Source organism: Suncus etruscus, chromosome 8, assembly GCF_024139225.1.
Source record: "Suncus etruscus isolate mSunEtr1 chromosome 8, mSunEtr1.pri.cur, whole genome shotgun sequence".
In the NCBI taxonomy this organism is placed as follows: domain Eukaryota; kingdom Metazoa; phylum Chordata; class Mammalia; order Eulipotyphla; family Soricidae; genus Suncus; species Suncus etruscus.
In genome coordinates this window covers 110,932,612-110,954,699 of record NC_064855.1, presented here as the reverse complement: position 1 = coordinate 110,954,699, position 22,088 = coordinate 110,932,612, and the positions used below count along the sequence as shown (strand labels likewise).

Sequence of the window (22,088 nt, the reverse complement as noted above, 5' to 3'; positions counted from 1 at the left end):
GGAACAAAGGGAGGGTTGATCCCATGAGCAATTACAGGAACTCTGCAGCCACAATTCTTCAGCACACTGCTGCAGGAGGGCTAAGCCTTTCGAAACTCTTGAATTAAACTTGAGGTTAAAAGATTCTTTGAGGGGCTCATCCAGTGTAGTAGATCATTCAACATATGAAGGACATTTATGATGGAACCACAGCTTGTTTCAAGGCCAAAGTCCAAGTCTCATAACTACTTAGCCAAAGTATCAGTTGGGCTCAGTAATTTTAAGTACAAGTCTTAAAATTCACTTCTTAATTGCCACTGTTTGTTCTCCTCATCAACTTTCTCACTCACTCTCTAGTTAATTCAGTCATTTTTGCAACTATATATCTACTCGTGCCATTAGCACTTGGGAACACAAAAGGGCAGCTTTCAGTCACAAGACCATCCTATCAGGCAATCACTCAAATCCCTCCTGGAGTTATGCTTTCTGGATTTGGCTTTCTGTTAGAAATGAGCAATTTTTTTCTGTGGGCAAAAATTTGATTTCTTCACAAAAGTATACCTATCAAGAAGAGAAAAATAAAGTAGGCCAAAGCAAGAAACACAGCCTAAAGTTGCAATTGCATAGGACAATATAGAGCTTTTGAAATGGAATAAAGAAGCTTTGGGGAAGTAGTCAGTATTGATCTTCAGGTATACATAAAGTTTTTTCCTAAAATTTATATCATAGAACTATAGTGATAAGGTGGCAGGTGCAGCTATTAATATTTCTGTAAATGCATCCTGTCTATGAAAAAGCAGGGAAGGTCAGGGAGAGCATTTAAAGGGATGAATGGAGGGCAGAGTTAGCATTGATATGGCTATCAATTTGATCTGGTACTTCATGTTTCCTAAGTACTGTTAGGCTATAGACCTGATGACCCCCTATAGCTATAGGGAGACCCCACATCTCCAAAACCAACAACAGTAACAACCAAAAATTCTAGAAGGATAGAGTCACCATTTATCTAAAAGACTGAATGTTGGCCAGGTACTGGTGACCACTCATTGGTGCGAATGTCACCTGGCTTAGCCTCTATAGAAACAACATAGGAAATGTTTTTGAAGACCATAACAAAATGGTATTTAGAACTTCAAAAACATAGGAAGAGAACTCCCGTGTGTCCCCAAAATACCACTTCTTAGCATCTCTCCCCCAAACACAAACACATTAATTTGTAAGGGCATATATACTCCTATGTTCATTGTTGTACTTAATACAATAGTCAATATAGAAAAATAACACAAATGTCCAAATTCAGGTGTTTAAATCAATAAGGTGTGTTAATATAGGCACAATGGCATACTATGCAGTTCTTAGAACAAAATTATGAAATTTGTATAGATGGAACTGGAGGATATCCTGTTGAGTGAAGTCAATGAGAAGAAAAAGGATAAGTGCAGAATGAGCTCTCTCATATGTGGGACTTAAGGGTCTACAGCAACTTTGCCACAAAAGGTCAAAGTCAATACAAGAGAATTGAACCACATGGGTGATTTGGGGATGAAATGAAATAGAGGGTCACCGGGGTCCTTCAGGGAGGGAGGTAGTACACTGTTGATGGATCTGGTGTTGTATTTATGTGCATGAGAAACTACCATTGACAGTTTTGTAAATCACAGAATATCAATTTAAAATCAAACAAAAATATTGTGTCAGTATTGGGGCATTGAAGAGGGTGACCAATGAGAAGAAAGGATTGTAGCAATCAAGTTATGTAACCAAGGGGAAAATGTAAGGGAGAAAAGGAAACACAATAAAACTTTCTAGCAGAAAAGGGATACTTTTCTCTTTATATTTATTTATGTTGATAAAATATTTTGGCTTACAATTCTATTAATAATGTATTTTATGGATATAATTCCAAAACCACACCCATCACCAATGTACTTGTGATTATTCCCCAAGTACCCCGTCCTTTCTCTCAGCCACCTCTCAACTCAAATTGTTATGGTGAGTTCTGCTACCTTTGGATTTAGTTGCTACCTTTTTGTGTATTTTTAAGTTCCACATAGGAGAAGGAAATTCCTCTTTCTTCCAGGAGGCTAAATGATTTGTCTCAGTTGGTAATAAGGATTTAGGTCATTTAGTCTTGCTCAACAGTGCAATTGAAAGTGTTCTTCCTCCTTGGCTTCTGACTTCTTTTCTGGGTTTGGAGTTCAATGGCTGTGGGAGAAAGCTTCTTACAGAGTTTTCTGTTTGTAGAAAAGCTTTCCCAAGGCCTCCATGGTGGTGGCTTCAGTGTAAGATAAGGGAGACACAGTGTCAACTTCAATGATTCCAGGTAAATCAAAAAATCAAAGTGGGAAATCCTCATCCCTTGGAAATGTTGAGTCAGAGTGCCTGATGCTGAAAGGACACTTATGTGGAAAGTTCTATATTTCATAATTATTTTGACTCAAGTTGAATGAAGATGGTTATGTACCCAATCTACAGAAGCATTGTCAGAGAAGAAACCACAAATTACCGCAAATTTCATGCTAAGCCTCAGCAAGTAGAAAACCTCTCATTTAGACTATTGAGAAGCAAAGCCTAAACTACACAGTTCTACAGGGGTAAGATTATAGAACCACCAGTAGCATGATTTAGCAACACAAATCAAACTCCATGTGTGGCAAAACTAACATGGTTCTTTAGTGCACATGGAATTAAGGTTGAGTGTATATTTTCTCCAGTCCCTGGAATTCGTGCGAGAAGATACAATGAAGAATAATAAGAAAACTTATATCCAAAAAATAAAAGTAATTTGAACTGAGAATGGAACAAATAAATACATACCTTCCTGGGTTTCTTCTCTTCTGCTTAATCCTCAAGATGGAAATCAGCCAAGAATGAGCCCCAGAGAAGCAATGGCCATAAGGGCTGTCCCACATGATCACACACTGTCCCAACACTCTAATTCTTTCAAGTATCACCCTAGCCCTTAGGAAGGTCTCTACAGTAGAAGAAGCAACTTTGAAACATTTCAAACAAAACTTAGAAGTTGGGGTTGGAGAAAGGCATGGCACTAACATCCCCCACCTTGGATATTCAGGAAGGGCCATGTGCTTTGGAGGCTTAACTGAAACAGTTGGAACAGTTCCATAGGTTGTCATTAGAAATATCCAGGATTTAACTACAAAGTCCCTCTTTATCCTTTGGCTTGCCCTGTGGACTAATGACATGCATGCTTGACACAAAAGCCCATAAAGTATTATGCTTTAGTAACTTCCAAGTTAAAAATTGATTCTATTTGCTTTACTGGGACCAAGGTACAGTTTTGCCACAGAAAAAAGCTATATTTTATCAACTTCTGTGGGGAGAGGGGTAACTTTTAACATAATAAACATGGATCTTGTGGCAGATTTGTAAAAGGATTAATTAGGCAGAAGACAGGGGCAAACTGTGACACTTCCAATGACATAAAAGTAAATACAAGTAATAGTTTCTATAGAGGAATGGGGAATGAGTACACATAATTTCTTTCATTAATCAAAGCAAGATTGCTCATGAAACAGCTCAATATTTTCAGCCCTTTTCATTGAGGTCTGTTATATACTTCAGTTACACTTAAATCATCCAGAAAGTTATTCTTAATTATCTGATGCCAAATAAGAAACATAATTAAATTTTCAACGAAGTGATCATACAGGGTGTTAGGGCACTTGTTTTCCACCCTACCTATGAGTTTGAATCCCCAATATAGTCAGAGGTCACCCCTAAACATAGAGACATCAATGGTCTCTGATATTGCCAGATGGCACTCAGAACTGCTTTCTCCCTATATTTAACCTTTATTTTCACATGTATGGCACACACGTGCATTCTTACACACACTCCTTTTATACCATCCATTTATCCATCCACTCATCCAATCATTCATCCATCCATCCACCCACCCATCCATTTATCCATCTGTATACATCCACCTATCCATCCATTTATTCATCCATCCATTCATCTGCCCACCCACCCATCCACTGATCCATCCATCTACTCATTCATTCATCAATACATCATCCATCAATCCTTCCTTTCATCTATATATGTCAAATCTTGGTCTTTTAATGAAACGTTCATTCTTTACAGAGAAAGCAGCTGACTGCACACATACAGAATAAGGAGAAGACGACATTGGGTTCCCAACCCTGACCACTCCCCAACAGAGATGTAGAGATGTTGTATTCACCTTCAACTTTGAAGATGGTGAAGTGAGGCCGGCAGTGAAAGGAACCCAAGGCGTTCCCTGCACAGTTCATCCACAGCCCCTGGTAAACCCAGGTAGCGGTGATCACTGAGGATGCTCGCGTCGTTACTTTCCATTCATTGGAAGCAGTAGCAGCAACGAGTGCTCCAAAGCCTCCAACCCCAAATACCAGCGCCGAGATCTGGGCCCAGGTCATGCCTATGGTGACTCTCTCCAGCCGTGAATCTAGGCATGCAGGGGACAGATAACAGGTGATCCAGAGTCACCGTCAGTGGAACGAGGCTGGGGACAGAATTTCATATTTGGACCGCCAGAGAAAGGACCCAGTTTAGGCGGTCTCCCTCTAGCATGGCTTAGAGAACTTCCTCCAAAATGTTGGAGATGAATTTTAGAGATATATTTTTCCTTCCTGGCACCATGGTTAATGCTTAATTTTCTGTTGGCCTGAAGCTTAACAAATCATGTGATGATCGACTATGACAAAGTACAAATTATACAGTAACAGTTGGAACTTACTTGGCAATGACTTGCATCTTGCTAGCTTTGAAATTTATATAAAAGTGGAATCAGATGAAGGTGTTATCCAAGAAATTATATCCTAGAAACATAGTTACTAGAATGTGGGAAAGATTCTTATTAACCAAGAACACTGAAAACACTGAGATCGGAAGTGTTTTTCTAAATAGGCAGGCAGTACTGTGGCTGGGTCAGAACTCCTGACTCTTTGTGATACTTGATGTTAAAATTGTTTGAATTTTTAGAGGCTGGAGTGATATTACAGTGAATAAGTCTTACATGTGCTGGCCCAGGTTTGATTCCCAGAGCCCAGATGGTCCACAAAGCACCGCCAAGAATAATTCCTGAGTGCAGAACCAAGACGAATTTCTGAGCACAGTTGGGTATGTCTCCCCAAACCAACAAAATTTCACCTATGATTATTCTAAATTGGATTATTAATTATTAATTAATTACATGAATTATTAATATAAATTATTAGTTATTGATTTATTATCAATCTAAATTGGCTTGTTAATTTATATTCTCAGATTATTAATAAAAGTGGCATTGTTTTTGTTACCTGTGCTTATTGGTTCATTGTGTTTGTCTACAAAATATTTTTTTATTTTGTTTCTGGGCCACACCTGGCAGTGCTCAGGGGTTGCTCCTAGCTCTGTCCTTAGAATTCACTCCTGGCAGTCTCAGGAGACCATATGAGATGCCAGAATTCAAACCTGGATTTGTTCCAGGTCAGCCATATGCAAGACAAATTCCCTACCACTGTTCTATCCAGACCCTCTACAAAAGATTATTGTTGCTGGTATACATTGCTGGCCATTGGCTTGTTCAACTTTCACAATTTATATATCACTTCTCTTTATATTCTGTTAAGCCACTGTCCTTTGATGATTTATGTTACAAACACCTTTCCCTGGTTGCTGGCGCATGGTTGTGAATATCTAATAAAATTTGTCATTTTAATGTAGAGTAATTGGTTTTTCTTTTCTTTTCTTTTTTGGTTTTTGGGCCACACCCGGCGGTGCTCAGGGGTTACTCCTGGCTGTCTGCTCAGAAATAGCTCCTGGCAGGCACGGGGAACCATATGGGACACCGGGATTTGAACCAACCACCTTAGGTCCTGGATCGGCTGCTTGCAAGGCAAACGCCACTGTGCTATCTCGCCGGGACCTAATAATTGGTTTTTCTAAATGATTTGTGTTCTGTAGATCTTGACTTAAATAAAAGTCCCTCTCAGGTATAGTTATATACATTGCCCTTCACCTTTACTTTCAGAGCTTTAGCTGTTACATCTAAGATCTGAAAGCATGCTTATGGACTTAGAGGATGGGTTCCATGATTTAGAATGTTGGCAGTGCAAGCATTAGGTCTCCAATTCAATACTTAATGTCTCCCATGCACCAAGAGTAATCCTAATAGTTCTGTTGTGTGATCTACTTTGTGCTGCAAGTGGCCTCAAGCCATACCAGTTGAGATCATCACAACTAAACAGATGTGAGAGCAGTGCTCAGGAATCCCTCTAGGTGGTGGTTGGCAGACCATGTGTGGATTGAATTTGGGTAAGCATCATGGAAGGCAAGTGTTTTATCTGCTGTACTGCCCTTCCAGTCCCTTAAGTCTCTGTTATAAGTAGCAGTGGCCTGGGCAGATGTGCCTTATAGTTATTCTTCAATAAATGCATATAAACATTCTCTATAGAGTTTCAGGGGTTCTGTGCTGATATTGACAGTGACATTTATCAACTTACAGTGACTTCTGTTTTTAATTTTAGTTTTTCTTTTTGTTTTTGTTTTTGTTTTTGTTTTGGGCCACACCCAGCAGTGCTCAGGGTTACTCCTGGCTGTCTGCTCAGAAATAGCTCCTGGCAGGCATAGAGGACCATATGGGACACCGGGATTCGAACCAGCCACCTTAGGTCCTGGATCGGCTGCTTGCAAGGCAAACACCGATGTGCTATCTCTCTGGGCCCAACTTTAGTTTTTCTAGTGTTTCTTTTTTTATCATTATAGTTAATAGTCTTCATCAACTGATTTTCCTAGAAAAATTTAAATAATCAAGACATTTTTCTTCACTTTATTAAGGTGGAATTTTTTTTCAGCATTTTGATAGGTTTTTCTTCTGGTCTAATGGTTTCTTCCTTCCCTAGGCCAAGTCGTAGCTCTTCCTAATGAGCTATTTTAATGTGGGTGAAGTAAGCTAAGATTGTGTTGCATATGAAAGTATTTCCATAAGATTATTCTTTGCCTGTTGTCCCACTTGACCTCCCAGGTGAGGGCGCTGTTGAGAGCCGAATAAAGAGTTTGGGAGCGAGGTTTTTAGGGGTCTTCTGCCAGAGTTGGCTGGCTGGCTCAAGATGTGTTCTGGAGCTAGCAGGAGGCTGACAAAGAACTCTCTTCTCCCAACCTTTTAACCCTTAATCCTCCTGGCTGCGTGGATTATTTGCGCAGATAAATATTACCAAGATCTCCCCCCAAAAGGGGACAAGGGGATGGGAATCAATTTCTCATTCTGGGAGTTCTTTGCGGATACTCAACAAAGGTGTAAACGGGACCCAACAAATGGGGCAACAGATTGTATAAAGGATTTTTATACTCATAAAGTGAAGTGGAAATATAATTTTCTTTTTTTTATATTTTTCTAATCTAGATTTAAATTAAAATTCTTTATGGGTCTCATGAGATAAACTGGGAAGATTTTGTTCTTTTGAGACTTTCGAGACTTATTCTATTGAGACAGAGGCCCAAAATCTTTTTCTAAAATTTTATCAAAACACCATTAATTACAAAGTTATTCTCAGTTGAGTTTTGTGGGATTGGTTTTTGGTTTTTGGTTTTCTTTGTATATTTGGTATTTGGGGAGCACACCTGGTGTAACTCAGGGGTTACTCCTGGGTATATGCTCTGAAATCTTTTTTGGCTTGGGGATGCTGAGGTTCCAACCCAGGTCCATCCTGGGCCATTTGCATGCAAGGCAAATGCCCTATCGCTCTGGCCCCTCAATTGAGTTTTAGATTAAAAATGTCCCAGCAATGGGGCAGGAGCAATAACACAGCAGTAGGGAGTTGGCTATGCATACAGATGACCCAGGATGGACCTGGGTTCAATCCCTGGTATCCCATATGGTCTTCTGAACTTGCCGTGAGTGATTTCTCAGTGCAGAGCCAGGAGTAACCCTGAGCGTCAATGGGTGTGGCCTAAAAGAAAAAAAAAATAGAAAAAAACGTTCTAGCAGTGTCAATTTCCCTCCATCAATGTTCCTTGGTTCCTTCTCAACTCCCAACCAACACCCCAACATCAATCTTGATAGGCAACTTTTTATGTTTGGTTATTAAACTTTGGGTCTCATGATTTCAGTGTTTTGATTCTGTGCTGGGGATGGGGGGGGAGGCTGGGCCACACCCAGCAGCACTCGCAGGTTACTCCTGCCTCTGCACTCAGAAATCACTCATGGCAAGTTCAGAAGACCATATGGGATGCCAGGAATAGAACATGATTCCATCCCAAGTTAGCCACATGCAATTGTTGCGCTCTCTCTACAACCCCTGACTCTATGCTTTGGATATTTATCTTTATCAATCTTCACACCACCATATAATTGAATCCTTTTGATTCCTGCTCCCTGGTAATTCTCATCTGCCTTTCTTTCCCACTGCAACCATTTTTAAAAAATAAAATAATTTTAATTGATTCACTGTGAGATGCAGTTACAAAGTTGTTTGTGATGGAGCTTCAGTCATACTGTATCCAACACCCATCCCTTCACGGTTGCACATTTCTCAACACCAATGTCCTCATTTCACTCCCACACTCCTTCCTGCCCTCTCCCCTGCCTGTCTCTGCCTCTATGGCAGGCAGTTTTCTTCTCTTTCTTCTCTCTCTTCTCTCTCTTTCTCTGTTTTCCTTTTAGACCCTCCCACTGCCACTTAAGGAAGGTCCATATTCTATCCTTAGCACCACATATTTCCCCAAGCAAAGTTACCAACCCTTTAGCACTTCTAGGTTTGACACAAACAAATAAATAAAAACCAGCATATTTAAGAAGGGGGAATCTTTAGAGACACTTTTTTTTTTACTTTGGGTGTGCTTTGGTACTTCAAATGACATTATTTGAATTACGTGAAGGATCTTTCTTCTGCTCACCAAGGATAAATATTTTTACCAAAAGAAGTGGATACCAAGGAGAGATTCTGGGTTTGATACCAAAGTCTTTTTGTTGGTACTCTAACAACTTGACTATACCCAGATGCAATGAATGAGTACCACTGGGAGGGGAAATCAGTCTCTTTCTTCATTTTTTATGGAACTGTAGAATTCTCTGTATTCATTTAATGTCTTGTACAAAATTGTAATTCTTTCTTTCCCAAATGACCCCTGGCCCATTATTCACTACATTTATTTGGACCTGCCAACTTCCCACTTCCTGAACTACTTTCCCTAGGCCTTTGCTTCAAAATAATAAACTTGCATAAACAACAATATGTCTTGCCTTTAGGCATCTGTAAGATAAAGAGCATCTTGCAAATGAAATGAAATCTCTAAACCAATGCTTTCATATTTAAATTTTTGAAGGACTTTAAAAATCATTAGTGTCTCGGGGACCAGGAAGGTGGTGCTACAGGTTAGGTGTCTGCTTTGCAAGCGGATGGACCGCGGTTCGATCCCCCGGTGTCCCATATGGTCCCCCAAGCCAGGGGTGATTTCTGAGCGCGTAGCCAGGAGTAACCCCTGAGCATCAAATGGGTGTGGCCCAAAAACTAAAAAAAAAAAAATCATTAGTGTCTCAATATGTTTGGACTTAAGGAAAATTAATCTCAATAACCCTTTAACCCTTTGCTCAGGCCAGCTCAGTCTTCAGAAATCCTTGAGTAAAGGTGTCCAAGGAACAGTAAAGTTGCCGACAGCAAGGCTATAGAGGAATTGTCCCCTTTCCAGAGCTTCCCTTGGAGAAAGTTATCATTAACAACAACTCTAGTTCTTGTGGTTGTCACTGAGAAGCATCTATCATCTGGAGATACTGCTGTCTCACGTCTATTTCTCTGATATCATACTAATGTACTCATAAGGCATGATTACAATTTTCTTGCAGGAAATTATGAAATGGATTGCCTTGCCAAATGTACTTTCGCTTTGGCACACCCCTCTTCCAGTGGCTTTCAAGGCAAGTATAATGGACTCATTATAGGCAGTAAATTGAATAGATGTCTGCTAAGGCAATCAGTCGGAGGTTAAATTGACCAAAACAGCCCAGCCCAAGATTATGTATGATGTCATGAAATAAAAAATGCTATTGACTTATTTGTCACTGTATTGAAGAAGTCATTTGATGTATAAGAGTATACACATCAGAAGAAGAAAACTTTGATTTTATAATTCAAGATGGAACTCAAAAAAGTTTTTTTTAGGAGTGACTTCTCTTTTTCTTAATTAGTATCTTTATTAAAAACTTTGGTTACAAATATGAAATTTTTTTGTTATTGTCTTCCCCCAAGATCTTACTTTTTGCCTTTTTTGGGGGGTGGGGGACACACCCTGTGATGCTCAGGGGTTTATTCCTGGCTATGCACTCAGAAATTGCTCCTGGCTTGGGGGCCATATGGGATGCCAGGGATCGAACCCAGGTATGTCTTGAGTCAGCCAGTGCAAGGCAAATGTCCTATCGTTGTGCTATTGCTCCAGTCCCACCTTTTGCCTTTTAAATTGGTCAATAGCAGCACAGTGGTAGGGTGTTTGCCTTGCACCTGGCTGATCCCAGATGGATCTGAATTTGATCCCCGGCATCTCATATGGTCCCCCAGCCCCAAGCAATTTCTGAGAGCATAGTCAGGAGTAACCCCTGAGCATCAGTGGGTGTGGCCCAAAAACAACAGCAAAAAGGGTGGCTGAGAGATAGTATGGAGGTGGGACCTTTAGAAGGTTGGTGGTTCAAATCTCAGCATCCCCTATGGTACCCCGAGCCTGCCAGGAGCGATTTCTGAGCATAGAGCCAGGAGTAACCCCTGAGCTCTGCCAGGTGTGACACAAAATAAACTAACAAAAACAACAACAAAAAAGTGTAAAAAATAATAAATTGGTCAATAGGCACCATAAGGAGCAAACAGAATTGCTTGTTTTGGCTTTGACTCAGGACCAGAAGACATTATTTCCTACTTACAAATAAACTGATCATATTAGGATCAGTTGTCCAAATGCTCTTGTTTGGCATCAAGTCAGGCAAGATCTTCTGTTAGATCCAGACAAAAATGAGCAGCACTGGCTTCTTTTTATAATAGCTGCTGCCACAGCTGGTCTGGAATATGTACTTTGGCAGACCTGGGACTAGCCACAAGACAGTGGCTAAATGTAAAATTGACACTTGAGGCTTCCAGCCCCAATCACAGCAACAATACAGTCCACTGCAGAGTTGGTAACATTTCACTTGAGCATAAAAATCAGCAACCAGTTTCACCTTCCTAATGGAACTGTAACCTGAAGTTCAACCCCAGCAGGAATTAGGACATGAAACCAACATTCCTAGCTCCGGTTCTTAGGTTCAGATAATGCATGGCTTTCTTCTCTTTAATGTGAGCCTCAATACAGGTTAAAAAAGAGTAGCTAAAAAATAATGTGCCTCTATTGTCACTTGTTACCATAGAAATGCGTGTTAAAACATCCATGAGACATCCTCTCACACCAAGAGGAATGGCATCTCTCAAAAAGACTGGATAGACAAAAAAAGAAGAAAAAAAGAAAGAAGAAAAAAGAAAGAAAGAAAGAAGAAGAAGAAAGAAGAAAGGAAAGAAAGAAAGAAAAAGAAAGAAGAAGAAGAAAGAAAGAAAGATCAAGAAAGACCAGAAAAGAAAGAAAGAAAGAAGGAAGGAAGGAAGGAAGGAAGGAAGGAAGGAAGGAAGGAAGGAAGGAAGGAAGGAAGGAAGGAAGGAAGGAGGAAGGAAGGAAGGAAGGAAGGAAGGAAGGAAGGAAGAGGAAGAAAGAAGAAGGAAAGAAAGAAAGAAAGAAAAAAGAAATAAAGAAGAAAGAAAGAAAGAGATAAAGAAAAATAAAGAACGAAAGAAGAAAGAAAGAAAGAAAGAAAGAAAGAAAGAAAGAAGGAAGGAAGGAAGGAAGGAAGGAAGGAAGGAAGGAAGGAAGGAAGGAAGGAAGGAAGGAAGAAAGAAAAGAAGAAAGGAAAAGAAAGAAAGAAAAGAAAAAGAAAGAAAGAAAGAAGAAAGAAAGAAAGAAAGAAGAAGAAAGAAAGAAAGAAAGAAGAAAGAAAGAAAGAAAGAAAGAAGAAAGAAAAAGAAAGAAAGAAAGAAGAAAAAGAAAGAAAGAAAGAAGAAAGAAAGAAAGAAAGAAAGAAAGAAAGAAAGAAAAAGAAAAAGAAAGAAAAACAAAAGAAGAAAGCAAGAAAGAAAGAAAAAAGAAGGAAAGGAGAGACAAAAGAAAGAGAAAAGGAAAGAAAGAAGGAAGGAAGGAAGGAAGGAAGGAAGGAAGGAAGGAAGGAAGGAAGGAAGGAAGGAAGGAAGGAAGGAAGGAAGGAAGGAAGAAAGGAAGGAAGACGGAAAGGAAGGAAGAAGGAAAGAAAGAAAGAAGAAAGAAAGAAAGGAAAGAAGGAAAGGAAAAAAAAGAAAGAAGAAAGCTGTGCATGGAGAGGAAAAAGATCCTTCTTAGCTTTTTATGGGAACTTCCTCCCATTCTGCTTCTATTAAAAGCAGTATGAAGAGTCTTCCAAAAAGTAAGAGTAGAATTGTCACATGACTCAGCCATTGCATTCCTTCACACCTATCTCCCAAACACAAACATGTTAGCTTGAAAAGATACGCACACACCTACATTCATTGCAGCACTTAATGCAAGAGCCAGGATTTGGAAACAACCTAAACGCCCGACAGTAGATAAATGAACAAAGAAGCTGTGACATATATCCACCGTGGAATACTCTGCAGCTATAAGACTGTATGACATCATGTACTTCACTGCACCAATGAAGAGAATTGCAGCATATATCATGTTAAGCAAAACACAGAATATAGAAACACAGAACAAGGGAACAGACAGTACTAAATGCTGGCAAATCTTTTTTTTGTTTGTTTTGTTTTGTTTTGAGGTCACACCCAGCAGTGCTCAGGAGTTACACCTGGCTCTGTGCTCAGAAATTGCTCCTGGCAGGCACAGGGAACCATATGGGATGCCAGGATTCAAAACACCATCTGTCCTGGATTGGCTGTGTGCAAAGCAAATGCTCTACCGCTGTGCTATCTCTCCAGCCCCAAATGCTGGCAAATTCTTGACCTTAAATTACAATTAGAAGGAGGCATGGGGAAAGATGGAGATCTGACCATGCTGACATGACAAACCAATAGTGGAGGGAGTCACAGACATCCTCATGATGGTGGTGGTAGGGTACAACTACTCTGTATGTCAATACCATGCACTTCAATATTATTGCCACAATGTTGCCTAAGTTATAATAAAAGAAGAAAGATAACAAGCTATTGTGAATGGATGCCATGCAAAGCTCAACTACACTCAGAGAACTATCATGCTTTGACTCTCTCATTAATGGCCTACTTATTTGGATCTAGCATTTGTCTTTTAATTACAAGTCTATTTCCACATGTTTCTTATTTGTGGGCCTCAGTCATAGGATCTTTCTTGTTTCTTCATATGATCCTGAAATTTTTTTTTCAGGCCATGCAAACCTCTTTTCTCCTTCATTATCAATGGTTTGCAAGACATTAGATCTAATTTACTTAGGGCTGACACCCTCCCACCTTACCCTCAATAGACTGAAATGTAGATAATTCCAGAAACTGTAAACTATAGAACATAGTGGTGTCAATGTGTAAGCACACAGAAAAGCTCTCTCCCTCCTAGGAGAAGCTTTCTGACATTTAAAAGAAGATTAAAGATCTTTCAAAGCAAATGTTTATCTCGCTCACTATTTTCTACCATTTGACAGCTCCTTCCAATTTTGTCAAATGCATGTCAAACCTTCATCCGCATCCCACATATCTTTTTGAATTAATAGGGATTGCAGTAAATTCTAGACAGGGTTTTTGATGATGATTTCAGAACCATATTATCCTTTGGTGCTGGAATTGCCTTTTGCTTGATAATTTTGTACTGATTTAAAGCTCAATCTCGAATGTGGAAACATAATTCTATTTTATAGGAAGATGGCTTGGCATTTGATTCTGGTTCTCTTGTCCAGAATGTACAGCCAGCAGGATGATAATTGAGAAGGTTGGGGGTGATTGGTGAAGGGTGAGTAATGACAGATACAGGCTGTCTACCTCTGCTTCTATTAAAGGCTTCTAAAACTAGTGATAACTTAAAGGAAAAGGATATTTTGGTGGTATAAAGTTGTGGAGACTTTAGACAGAAAAAGGTGGTTAGAGTCACACTGTAGATGGGATCTAATGCACATGTATTTATTTTTAGTCTAAAATAATTGTCAGGTGAAAATGTAAGTGTCAACATAGAACTGTGTGCACAAGTCAGTATGTTTGATCCTCAGTATTATTTTTTTCTAATATTTTTGGGTCAAGTTCAATAGTAGTTTGGGGACCATGAAGTACTGGGTTAAATTCAGGCCTCCTGCATACATGGAAAGCACTCCTGCCCTTTGAGCTCTCTATGTTCCAACAGGGGCATTTTTTTTTTTTTTTTTTTTGGTTTTTGGGCCATACCCAGCCGTGCTCAGGGGTTACTCCTGGCTGTCTGCTCAGAAATAGCTCCTGGCAGGCACGGGGGACCATATGGGACACCAGGATTCGAACCAACCACCTTTGGTCCTGGATCAGCTGCTTGCAAGGCAAACGCCGATGTGCTATCTCTCCGGGCCCAACAGGGGCATTTTTAAGTGTAATGTCTGTGACATTGAGTATTTTTCACACCCTTCAGCTCCAAAACTTTCTCACCTTCTCAAACAAAAACCCTGCACCCATGAAACAATCCTCTTGCCACCTTCCCTCTCTTAGTGACCACTAATCTATTACTGATCTCAAATTTCCCTACCCCAGATAGTACCTGCTATAAATGGAAATATACAAGATTGGACCTTTTGTGTCTGATTTTACGTAGTATAATCCCCTAAAATTTTATTCAAATTGTAGCTTGAATCTGTTTCCTTTCTTTTATGGGTTGAATCATATTCTTATGGGTAGAACATCTTCTATTAACTGATGCTTCTCTCAACGGACTCTTGGTTTGTGTCTGTGTTTTAGCCATCCTGCACGAACATTGAAGTACACACACAGCAGCTGCTTTCTATTTTGAGGGGAAAAAAAGGGTTTATATGACTAGAAATGTTGAAGCAGTAAACACTTAATGTTTTTTTTAGAATTTTATTTACTTTTCTCTAAGGTATAGTCTATAACTAGAAAATAAACATGTATGCTATTTTTATTTATTTTTTTATTTAAACAACTTTATTACATACATGATTTTGTTTGGGTTTCAGTCATATAAAGAACACCACCCATCACCAGTGCAGCTATTTGTTGAGTTTTCATAAGTTGAACACCATGCAATAAGACAACAGGACACCACCAACAATACTCTGCCAGCTGTCATGCTCTCTTCTGGTTTACCAGACCCCCTGCCATGCTTTTCTGGTTTACTAGGCTGTATGTCACCATGTTCTTTTGGTTTACAAATTGAAGCACCATATTCCAATTTCTGCTCCACTGCACTCTTCTCTATTCCCTTGGTTTATTAACAAGACAGGTTCTATTTACTATGTCAACAGCTTTAAAATGAAAATGGGGGCTGGAGCAATAGCGCAGCAAGTAGGGCACTTGCCTTGCATGCAGTGGGCCTGGGTTCATTCTCTGAAGTCCTCTATGGTAATCCAGGCACTGCCAGGAGTAATTCCTGAGCCAGGAGTAAGCCCTAAACACAAGTGGGCATGGTCCAAAAAAAAAAAAATTTTTTTTTGTTTTTGTTTTGGGGCCACACTCGATGACGTTCAGGGGTTACTCCTGACTATGCTCTCAGAAATCACTCCTGGCTTGGGGTACTATATGGGACACGGGGAGTTGAATCACGGTCTGACCTAGGTCCGCACGTGCAAGGCAGATGCCCTACCACTTGTGCCACCACTCCAGCCCCAAAAGAAAAAAAAAATTTAATGGTGATACGAATGAGCACTTTGCAAGATCAATGGGGCAGATTCATGAGTCTTTTGGCACATACTGACACTGTTCCTTCTTAAGAGCAAGAGCAAAATTCTGCCCACCTGGAGAGTGACGTCCACAGGCATCTAACAAGCAGCATCAAACTTAGGATGTCTTTGACACTCCCCAACTTGCCCCTCCTCATAGCCTATATTACAACCACATCTTTATCTCCACATTTGGTTCTGATAAAGCACAGAGAAGTCCACTCATCTCTGGTCTGATGCATGTCCAAATCTCACAGGCCAGACAGGACAAGGTGCCAGGTCCAGAGCATTTTTCCTTCTTGACTCCTTTCCTTTTCCCTTTGTCTGCTTATTCTGTTGTCTGGAACTCCTCATAGATGAGTGTCCTAACCACTGTATTTCTGAGATCTCTCCATGAATTCTTTCTCACTGGCAGAAAAGTCTGCTCATTTCTGTAGGTAGAGCAAGCTGAACACCAACAGTTTGGGGGTCATGGGGTAGGGCGGCAGCTACTCCACCCAAGGATCTGGAGGTGATGCTTAGCAGGGTCACAGAAGGTCACATCTTCTTGAGATAGGAAACACTTTTCACTAGCTTGGGAGAGTATGTAGGTGTTTAAATTGCCAGCCTAGGAGACCCAGATATTTTTTATTCTTTAAAACTTACTAGTTTCTCAGCAGGGTCCCATGAATCCAGGCTGTGATTTAGAACCTGATTTTGTCTTTGCTCTGGGTTGCTTTGGTCTTTACTTTCTTCTCCTTCTTCCCTCAGTTTTCCTTCCCAACATTAGCACCCCTAATGACCTCCTCTTTTCCCCCAACCAAACCATCTCTCAGGAAGGAACCTGAAGTCACCCAAAGGTTCTGTGGATTAAGTCTGGTTGTGAATCTCCTAGAACAGTTTAAATTTATTCCTGGTGAAGGAGGGTATTCTTTTTTATATATATATATATAACTAAAACCCAGCTACAAATATGCTTGTAATCATGGTGCTTAAATAAAGATATTTATAAAACATAACCAAAAAATAAATAAATAAAAGGGAGTTGGGGAGCATTTGGTAGTGGGAATGTTGCATTGGTGAAGGGGGTGTTCTTTTTTTTATAAATAAAACCCAACCATAAATATGTTTGTAATCATGATGCTTAAATAAATATATTTAAAATTAAAAAAAATAAAATAAACTCACTCCCCATTAACCTCAGTCTCTCTGAATAAAAAGTGCCTTGGCCAAGGGAAAATTTTTAATGTCTTTCTCTAGCATCTTTTTTAGAAAATTTTTGTTCCTTAGCTCCTCTTACATAGAAATTGACACGCCAACGGCTTAACTCTTACCTGTACTCCTTCTACTAGGAAATGACCTTCATACCATGGAGCACTATTGTCACTCCCAAATTTCGGTTGCAAATAATGGCAATCCCTACTGCTAACTAAGATGGCCACTAGATGGAGATAGGCACCAGTAAGACCGAGCAGCTATACAGTCAGATTGGGCAGGCTTGAAAAGTCCTTGCGGCAGCTGCAAGGCGTGATGGGGACCCCAAAAGGGGATGGAAAAAAGGAGAAACCTGGAGAAGTGAATGAAAACCGGGATCATGGATGGTGGAGGTTGGGCAATACCGGTTGAGCATAAAGATTGGGGATAAATAACTTGCTTTCCAGTCCCATGCAGCCTGTGCCTTGGGCTCTTGAGCCTTTTTATTGTGAATTTAAGAGAATCTGCTTAGTGTAAGTGATTTGGTGGGGGTAGAGTATAGGGGATGCTGTGAAGCACTGAGCAGAACAGTCTGGAATACTGATCACGCATTACTCAGGGGGTGGGGGAACATGGTGGAATTCGGGACTGCATGTCTGCTGAGGAGGATATACCAGTGAGATTTTGTAGACATAATGCATTCTTTCTCTCAGATAGCTCTATTTATTTTTTTTCCATTTGTGTAGTGAACCTCGTGCACAGGACTGAGTTACAAAGACCTGGTCCATGGAGCAGGGAGCCTGAGCGTTTCTCCTGAACAGATGTCCTGATGCATGATCCAGTGGGTTGCTGGAGGGGGATATTTTAGGTTTCAGTTTAATGATTTATGTTTAATGATTTACTTTTGAAGAAAAATAAGGAAACTATAGTCATAAAGTATATATGCTTTATTACATATTTTTCTCCTTCATTCCTTCTTCTGTCCTGTCCTCCCTCCTTCCTTCCTTCTTTCCCTCCTATAGAAAAACACATAATGGGTTGATTTTACCATATGATACAATTTATACTTTCCTATTTTTGTTTTGTTTTATTCTTGTTTGGGGGCCACACCCAACAGTGCTCAGGCAGCTCACTCCTGGCTCTGTGTTCCGGGATCACTCCAAGTATCTAGTTTTTGTTTGTTTGTTTGTTTGTTTGTTTGTTTGTTTCTTGGAGCACACCAAGATGTGCTCATGGGTTACCCTTTGTGGGTTTTGGGGGGACCATATGGAATGCCAGAAATTAAACCTAGATTGGCTTTGTTCAAGGCAACTGCTTTATCGGTTATATTCTCTTTCAAATATATTTTCTGAATGGATTTATGAGACCCTAATTCATTTCCTACACACACACACTACTATTTTCAACAACCAGAATAGAAATGGAAGGTTTTAAGCCAAGTGGAAAAAAAAGAGAAAAACAAACACCAGTTGATTTCACTCACATTTAGTATAGAGAAAACAAAGAGAAAAATAAACCAACATGAACTTTGGTCTTCTATGACTAATTATTGGTGACCATAAGTGAAGGGATAGGGTCATGGGCATATGGGGACAAAGGAGACAATTGTTTGGTAAAGGATAGAGTTGGACTTCCTGTGGAGAACAGAACATGTCTCTCCACTCACGCACACAGGAAGCTTATGAAATATTTAAATACAGCAGCTGGAGCGATAGTATAGTGGCAGGGTAATGGCTGATAGGTTTGATCCCTGGTATCACATATGGTCCCTCAAGCCTCACCCAGAGTGATTCCTCAGAGCAGATCCTGGAGTAAGCTCTGAGCACCATGGACCCAAGGAAACAAATATATTTAACCATGAAATAAATGGGATTGGGGGCTCTTTTTTATTGTGGGGACAGAATTTGGGGTCATACTCAGAAAATATTCAGGGCTCTGTGCTCAGAAACTACTCTTGGTTCTGAGGATTTGAACCTGGCCTGAATCCTAGCCTTCATGACTGCAGGCAAGGCAAATATCTTTCATCCTACGGTGTTTCTCTGGTCAAGAACATGAGTTTTAAAACCTTTTAATTTTAGGTATGCTAATGTATATTACCATCAATGATAGAGTTACACATATACAATGTCTCAGCATCCACCCTCCATAGAGTATTTGCCCCCCCTCCATTCTCCCTATCTACCTCCTTCTATTGATAGAGGGACTACATTTTGGGTTCTAACATCATCTCACATTTGTGATTCCCTTACTACATATAAATGCATTTTTGTTTTTAAATTTGTTGGATTTTAGGACACATTCAGAGATGCTCAGGGGTTACTTCTGGCTCTGCATTAAGAAATCACTCCTATTGACTTGGAAGGGATAATTGGGGTACCAGGAATTTAACCCTAGTTGCCATATACAAGGCAAGCACCTTACCTGCTCTTGTTCCATACTATGGCTCCAGACCCTGTATAAATGTTTTCTTTAAATAACTTTTGGGGGCTGGAGACACAGTACAATGGGTAGGGAAGTTACCTTGCACAGGATTAACCCAAGTTTGATCTCCAGCCTCCTAATACCAGAAAATACCAGAAAAACAAAATAATCCATTTTTATGACACTTCTCTCAATCACTGACTAGAACACAACTGTATTTGGTCCTTACTTTCACCAGTATTATCAGGGTTTTCACTTCCAGCCCACACAAACCTCATGGTATTTTCAAGTTCCTTTCACTGTTGGGATGTAGAGGGGGGGGGATTTTTGTTTTGTTTTGTTTTGGAGAAAGTGAAGATTGACCTGGTGGCCAAAGATGGCAGAGACCTAGACCATGTTGTGGTACTAGAGAGACAGGCAGAATGAGGGGAAGTTTTTCAGCAGAAGGCTTCGAGAATAACGTGGGGTGAAGGAAAGAGGGGATATTCTAGAAGGTTCTCGAAATGCCTGTGTGGATAAGTAGCAGTACCCTGGGTGCTGATCTGGAGAAGGAAGGTCAGAGATTCTGAAGGGGACCAGAGACCCCAAGTGGAGACTGAGTGAGCTGTGACACATCCCAGCAGACACATCTTAGATGTATGAAGCTCAGAGATGGAGCCAGAGAGAAGAGCCCAGAGGGCCTAGAAAGGAAGTTAGGAGACTTCACTGGGCACTGGGTTTGCAGCCCTGGACAGAGGCAATTGGAGCTGCTCTGTTTCCTGGCTTTAGATGGCTGTTTTGGGGAGGTGAAGGTAGACAAAGAAGCAGGGAGTTGGGGAGCTACAGAAGGACCTTTCTGGGAAAAGCAGCAGACATAAGACAGTGAGCACAGGGGCCTCATTGTTGATGTGAGTTTTGGCGTCTGGTTGATCCTTTGTGTTATCTATGACTGATTTAAGTCAGTATCTTGGTTTTAAGTGGGGCTGAAGAGTTAGGACCACCAGAGTTGAGGCTCTTGTTTTAATAGCTGCTGAACCAGTTTCAATCCCAGCACTGCATAGGGTCCATCGAGCCCCACAAGGAGTGACCTTTGAACACAGAGCCAGGAGCAAATCTTGAGCACTTCTGGATGTTGTCCCCAAACAAAACCAACTAACAAAACCATGATGGTGTCGTATTTGTTAGCAGAAGCAGGAAGCCCTAAGTGACCCATTCTAGGAGCTGGGCAAAGATGAATGGTTATAAATCCTGAAGTTCTTTCCAGAACAGAGCAGAAAAACCCACACCCATCTAATTGTTTGACCAGGAAGGGAATGAGGCCACAAAAAAATAAGTCAATGAAGGGCCAAAGCAGTGGCACAATGGTAGGGCATTTACCTTGCAAGCGGCTGACCTAGGACAAACCGTGGTTTGATCCCCTACATCTTCTATGGTCCCCCAAGCCAGAAGTGATTTCTGAGCTGATAGCCAGGAGTAACCCCTGAGAGTCACTGATTGTGGCCCAAAAACAATAATAACAAATCACTGCACTGAGTACTATGTATGTTTGCAACCAGATAAGAAAACTACTCCCCTAGAATTGGTATATCCTAGAATTGGACCTAACTGACACAAGCTCTGCATGAACTGCATTCTGGGATGACCCATTTAAATGGTCCAGATTGAGTTTACATGCATGATTAAAGCCAGTTTTTGCTCTAATCTCTCATGTTTGTGCCTGTTTGTTGGTTAGAGTTCTGCAATGGTAAAAATAGCTACACAGTTGAATGCAGTTAATTTATCCACATCTTTCATGGTGAGAAGCATTTTTCTGGTGAAACTCAACAGATCCATCTCCTGCCAGCTTCCTAAAGCACATTCGAATATTGAGAATATACATTGCCTTGCTGGTCCAAACATCTCCCACTTCATGATGCAACCAGCAGAATTAGTACCAATTACCCCAGAGCCTACTTGGTTCATCTTGAAAGTTCCCTTTCAAGCTGCTGCTGCCCATTGATGGCATTAAGTCCATTGGGCCTGAAAGGAGCCCATCTCCTGGAAAGCCCAGATGCTGGACACAGTCACATCAGAGAGGTCCCCAGGAAGCAGAGAAAAGGAGTGAGAACTTGTTCTAGCTGCAGAGAAAGGACAGAGGTTTGGCACTTAATTGTTTTGTAGGCAGCTGACTCTGATTCACCACTCTGCATATTCTGGACCCCCCAAACACTTCCAAGAGTCATCCCAGAGCACAAAGCCTGGAGTAAGCCCTGAGAGCTTCTTAATGTGCCTAAGAAAGAGAGACAACTACTGTTAAGGTCAGAGGGAGATGTGAATGCATTGCATCTGTATGGCAGGAGGATTTCTAGACCGAGACAGAAACTCTCCCTCCAGCCCATGCCAAGGCCCAAGCCTACAGGGCATGTCTCTCTGGACACAGTCTGGTAGCCAGGACTGCCAAAAGAGACTCACAGATTCTCTTTTGTTTGTTTGTCTTTGGGCCATACCTGGCATACTCAAGGCTTGCTCCTGGCTCTGCACTCAGGAATTCCTCCTGGCAGTACTCTAAGGATCAATTGGGGGTGTTGGGACTCGAACCAAGGTCAGCCACAAGCAAAACAAGCATCTCTCCACTGTATTATCTCTCCAATCAGCAGAGAGTAAATTGAAAAGAAAC

At 40.7% G+C, this 22,088-nt stretch overlaps 1 protein-coding gene across 1 annotated transcript in view; it reads right to left on the bottom strand.

Annotated features, from left to right (window-relative positions):
* The window catches only part of CLDN10 (claudin 10), a 179,186-nt gene extending 174,786 nt beyond the window's left edge, over positions 1 to 4,400 (bottom strand). Inside the window, exon 1 of the mRNA XM_049778719.1 lies at positions 4,187 to 4,400. Coding sequence (XP_049634676.1) covers positions 4,187 to 4,400 — 214 coding nt within the window. The remainder of the gene's footprint in view (positions 1 to 4,186) is intronic.
* Between the last annotated feature and the right edge of the window lie 17,688 nt (positions 4,401 to 22,088).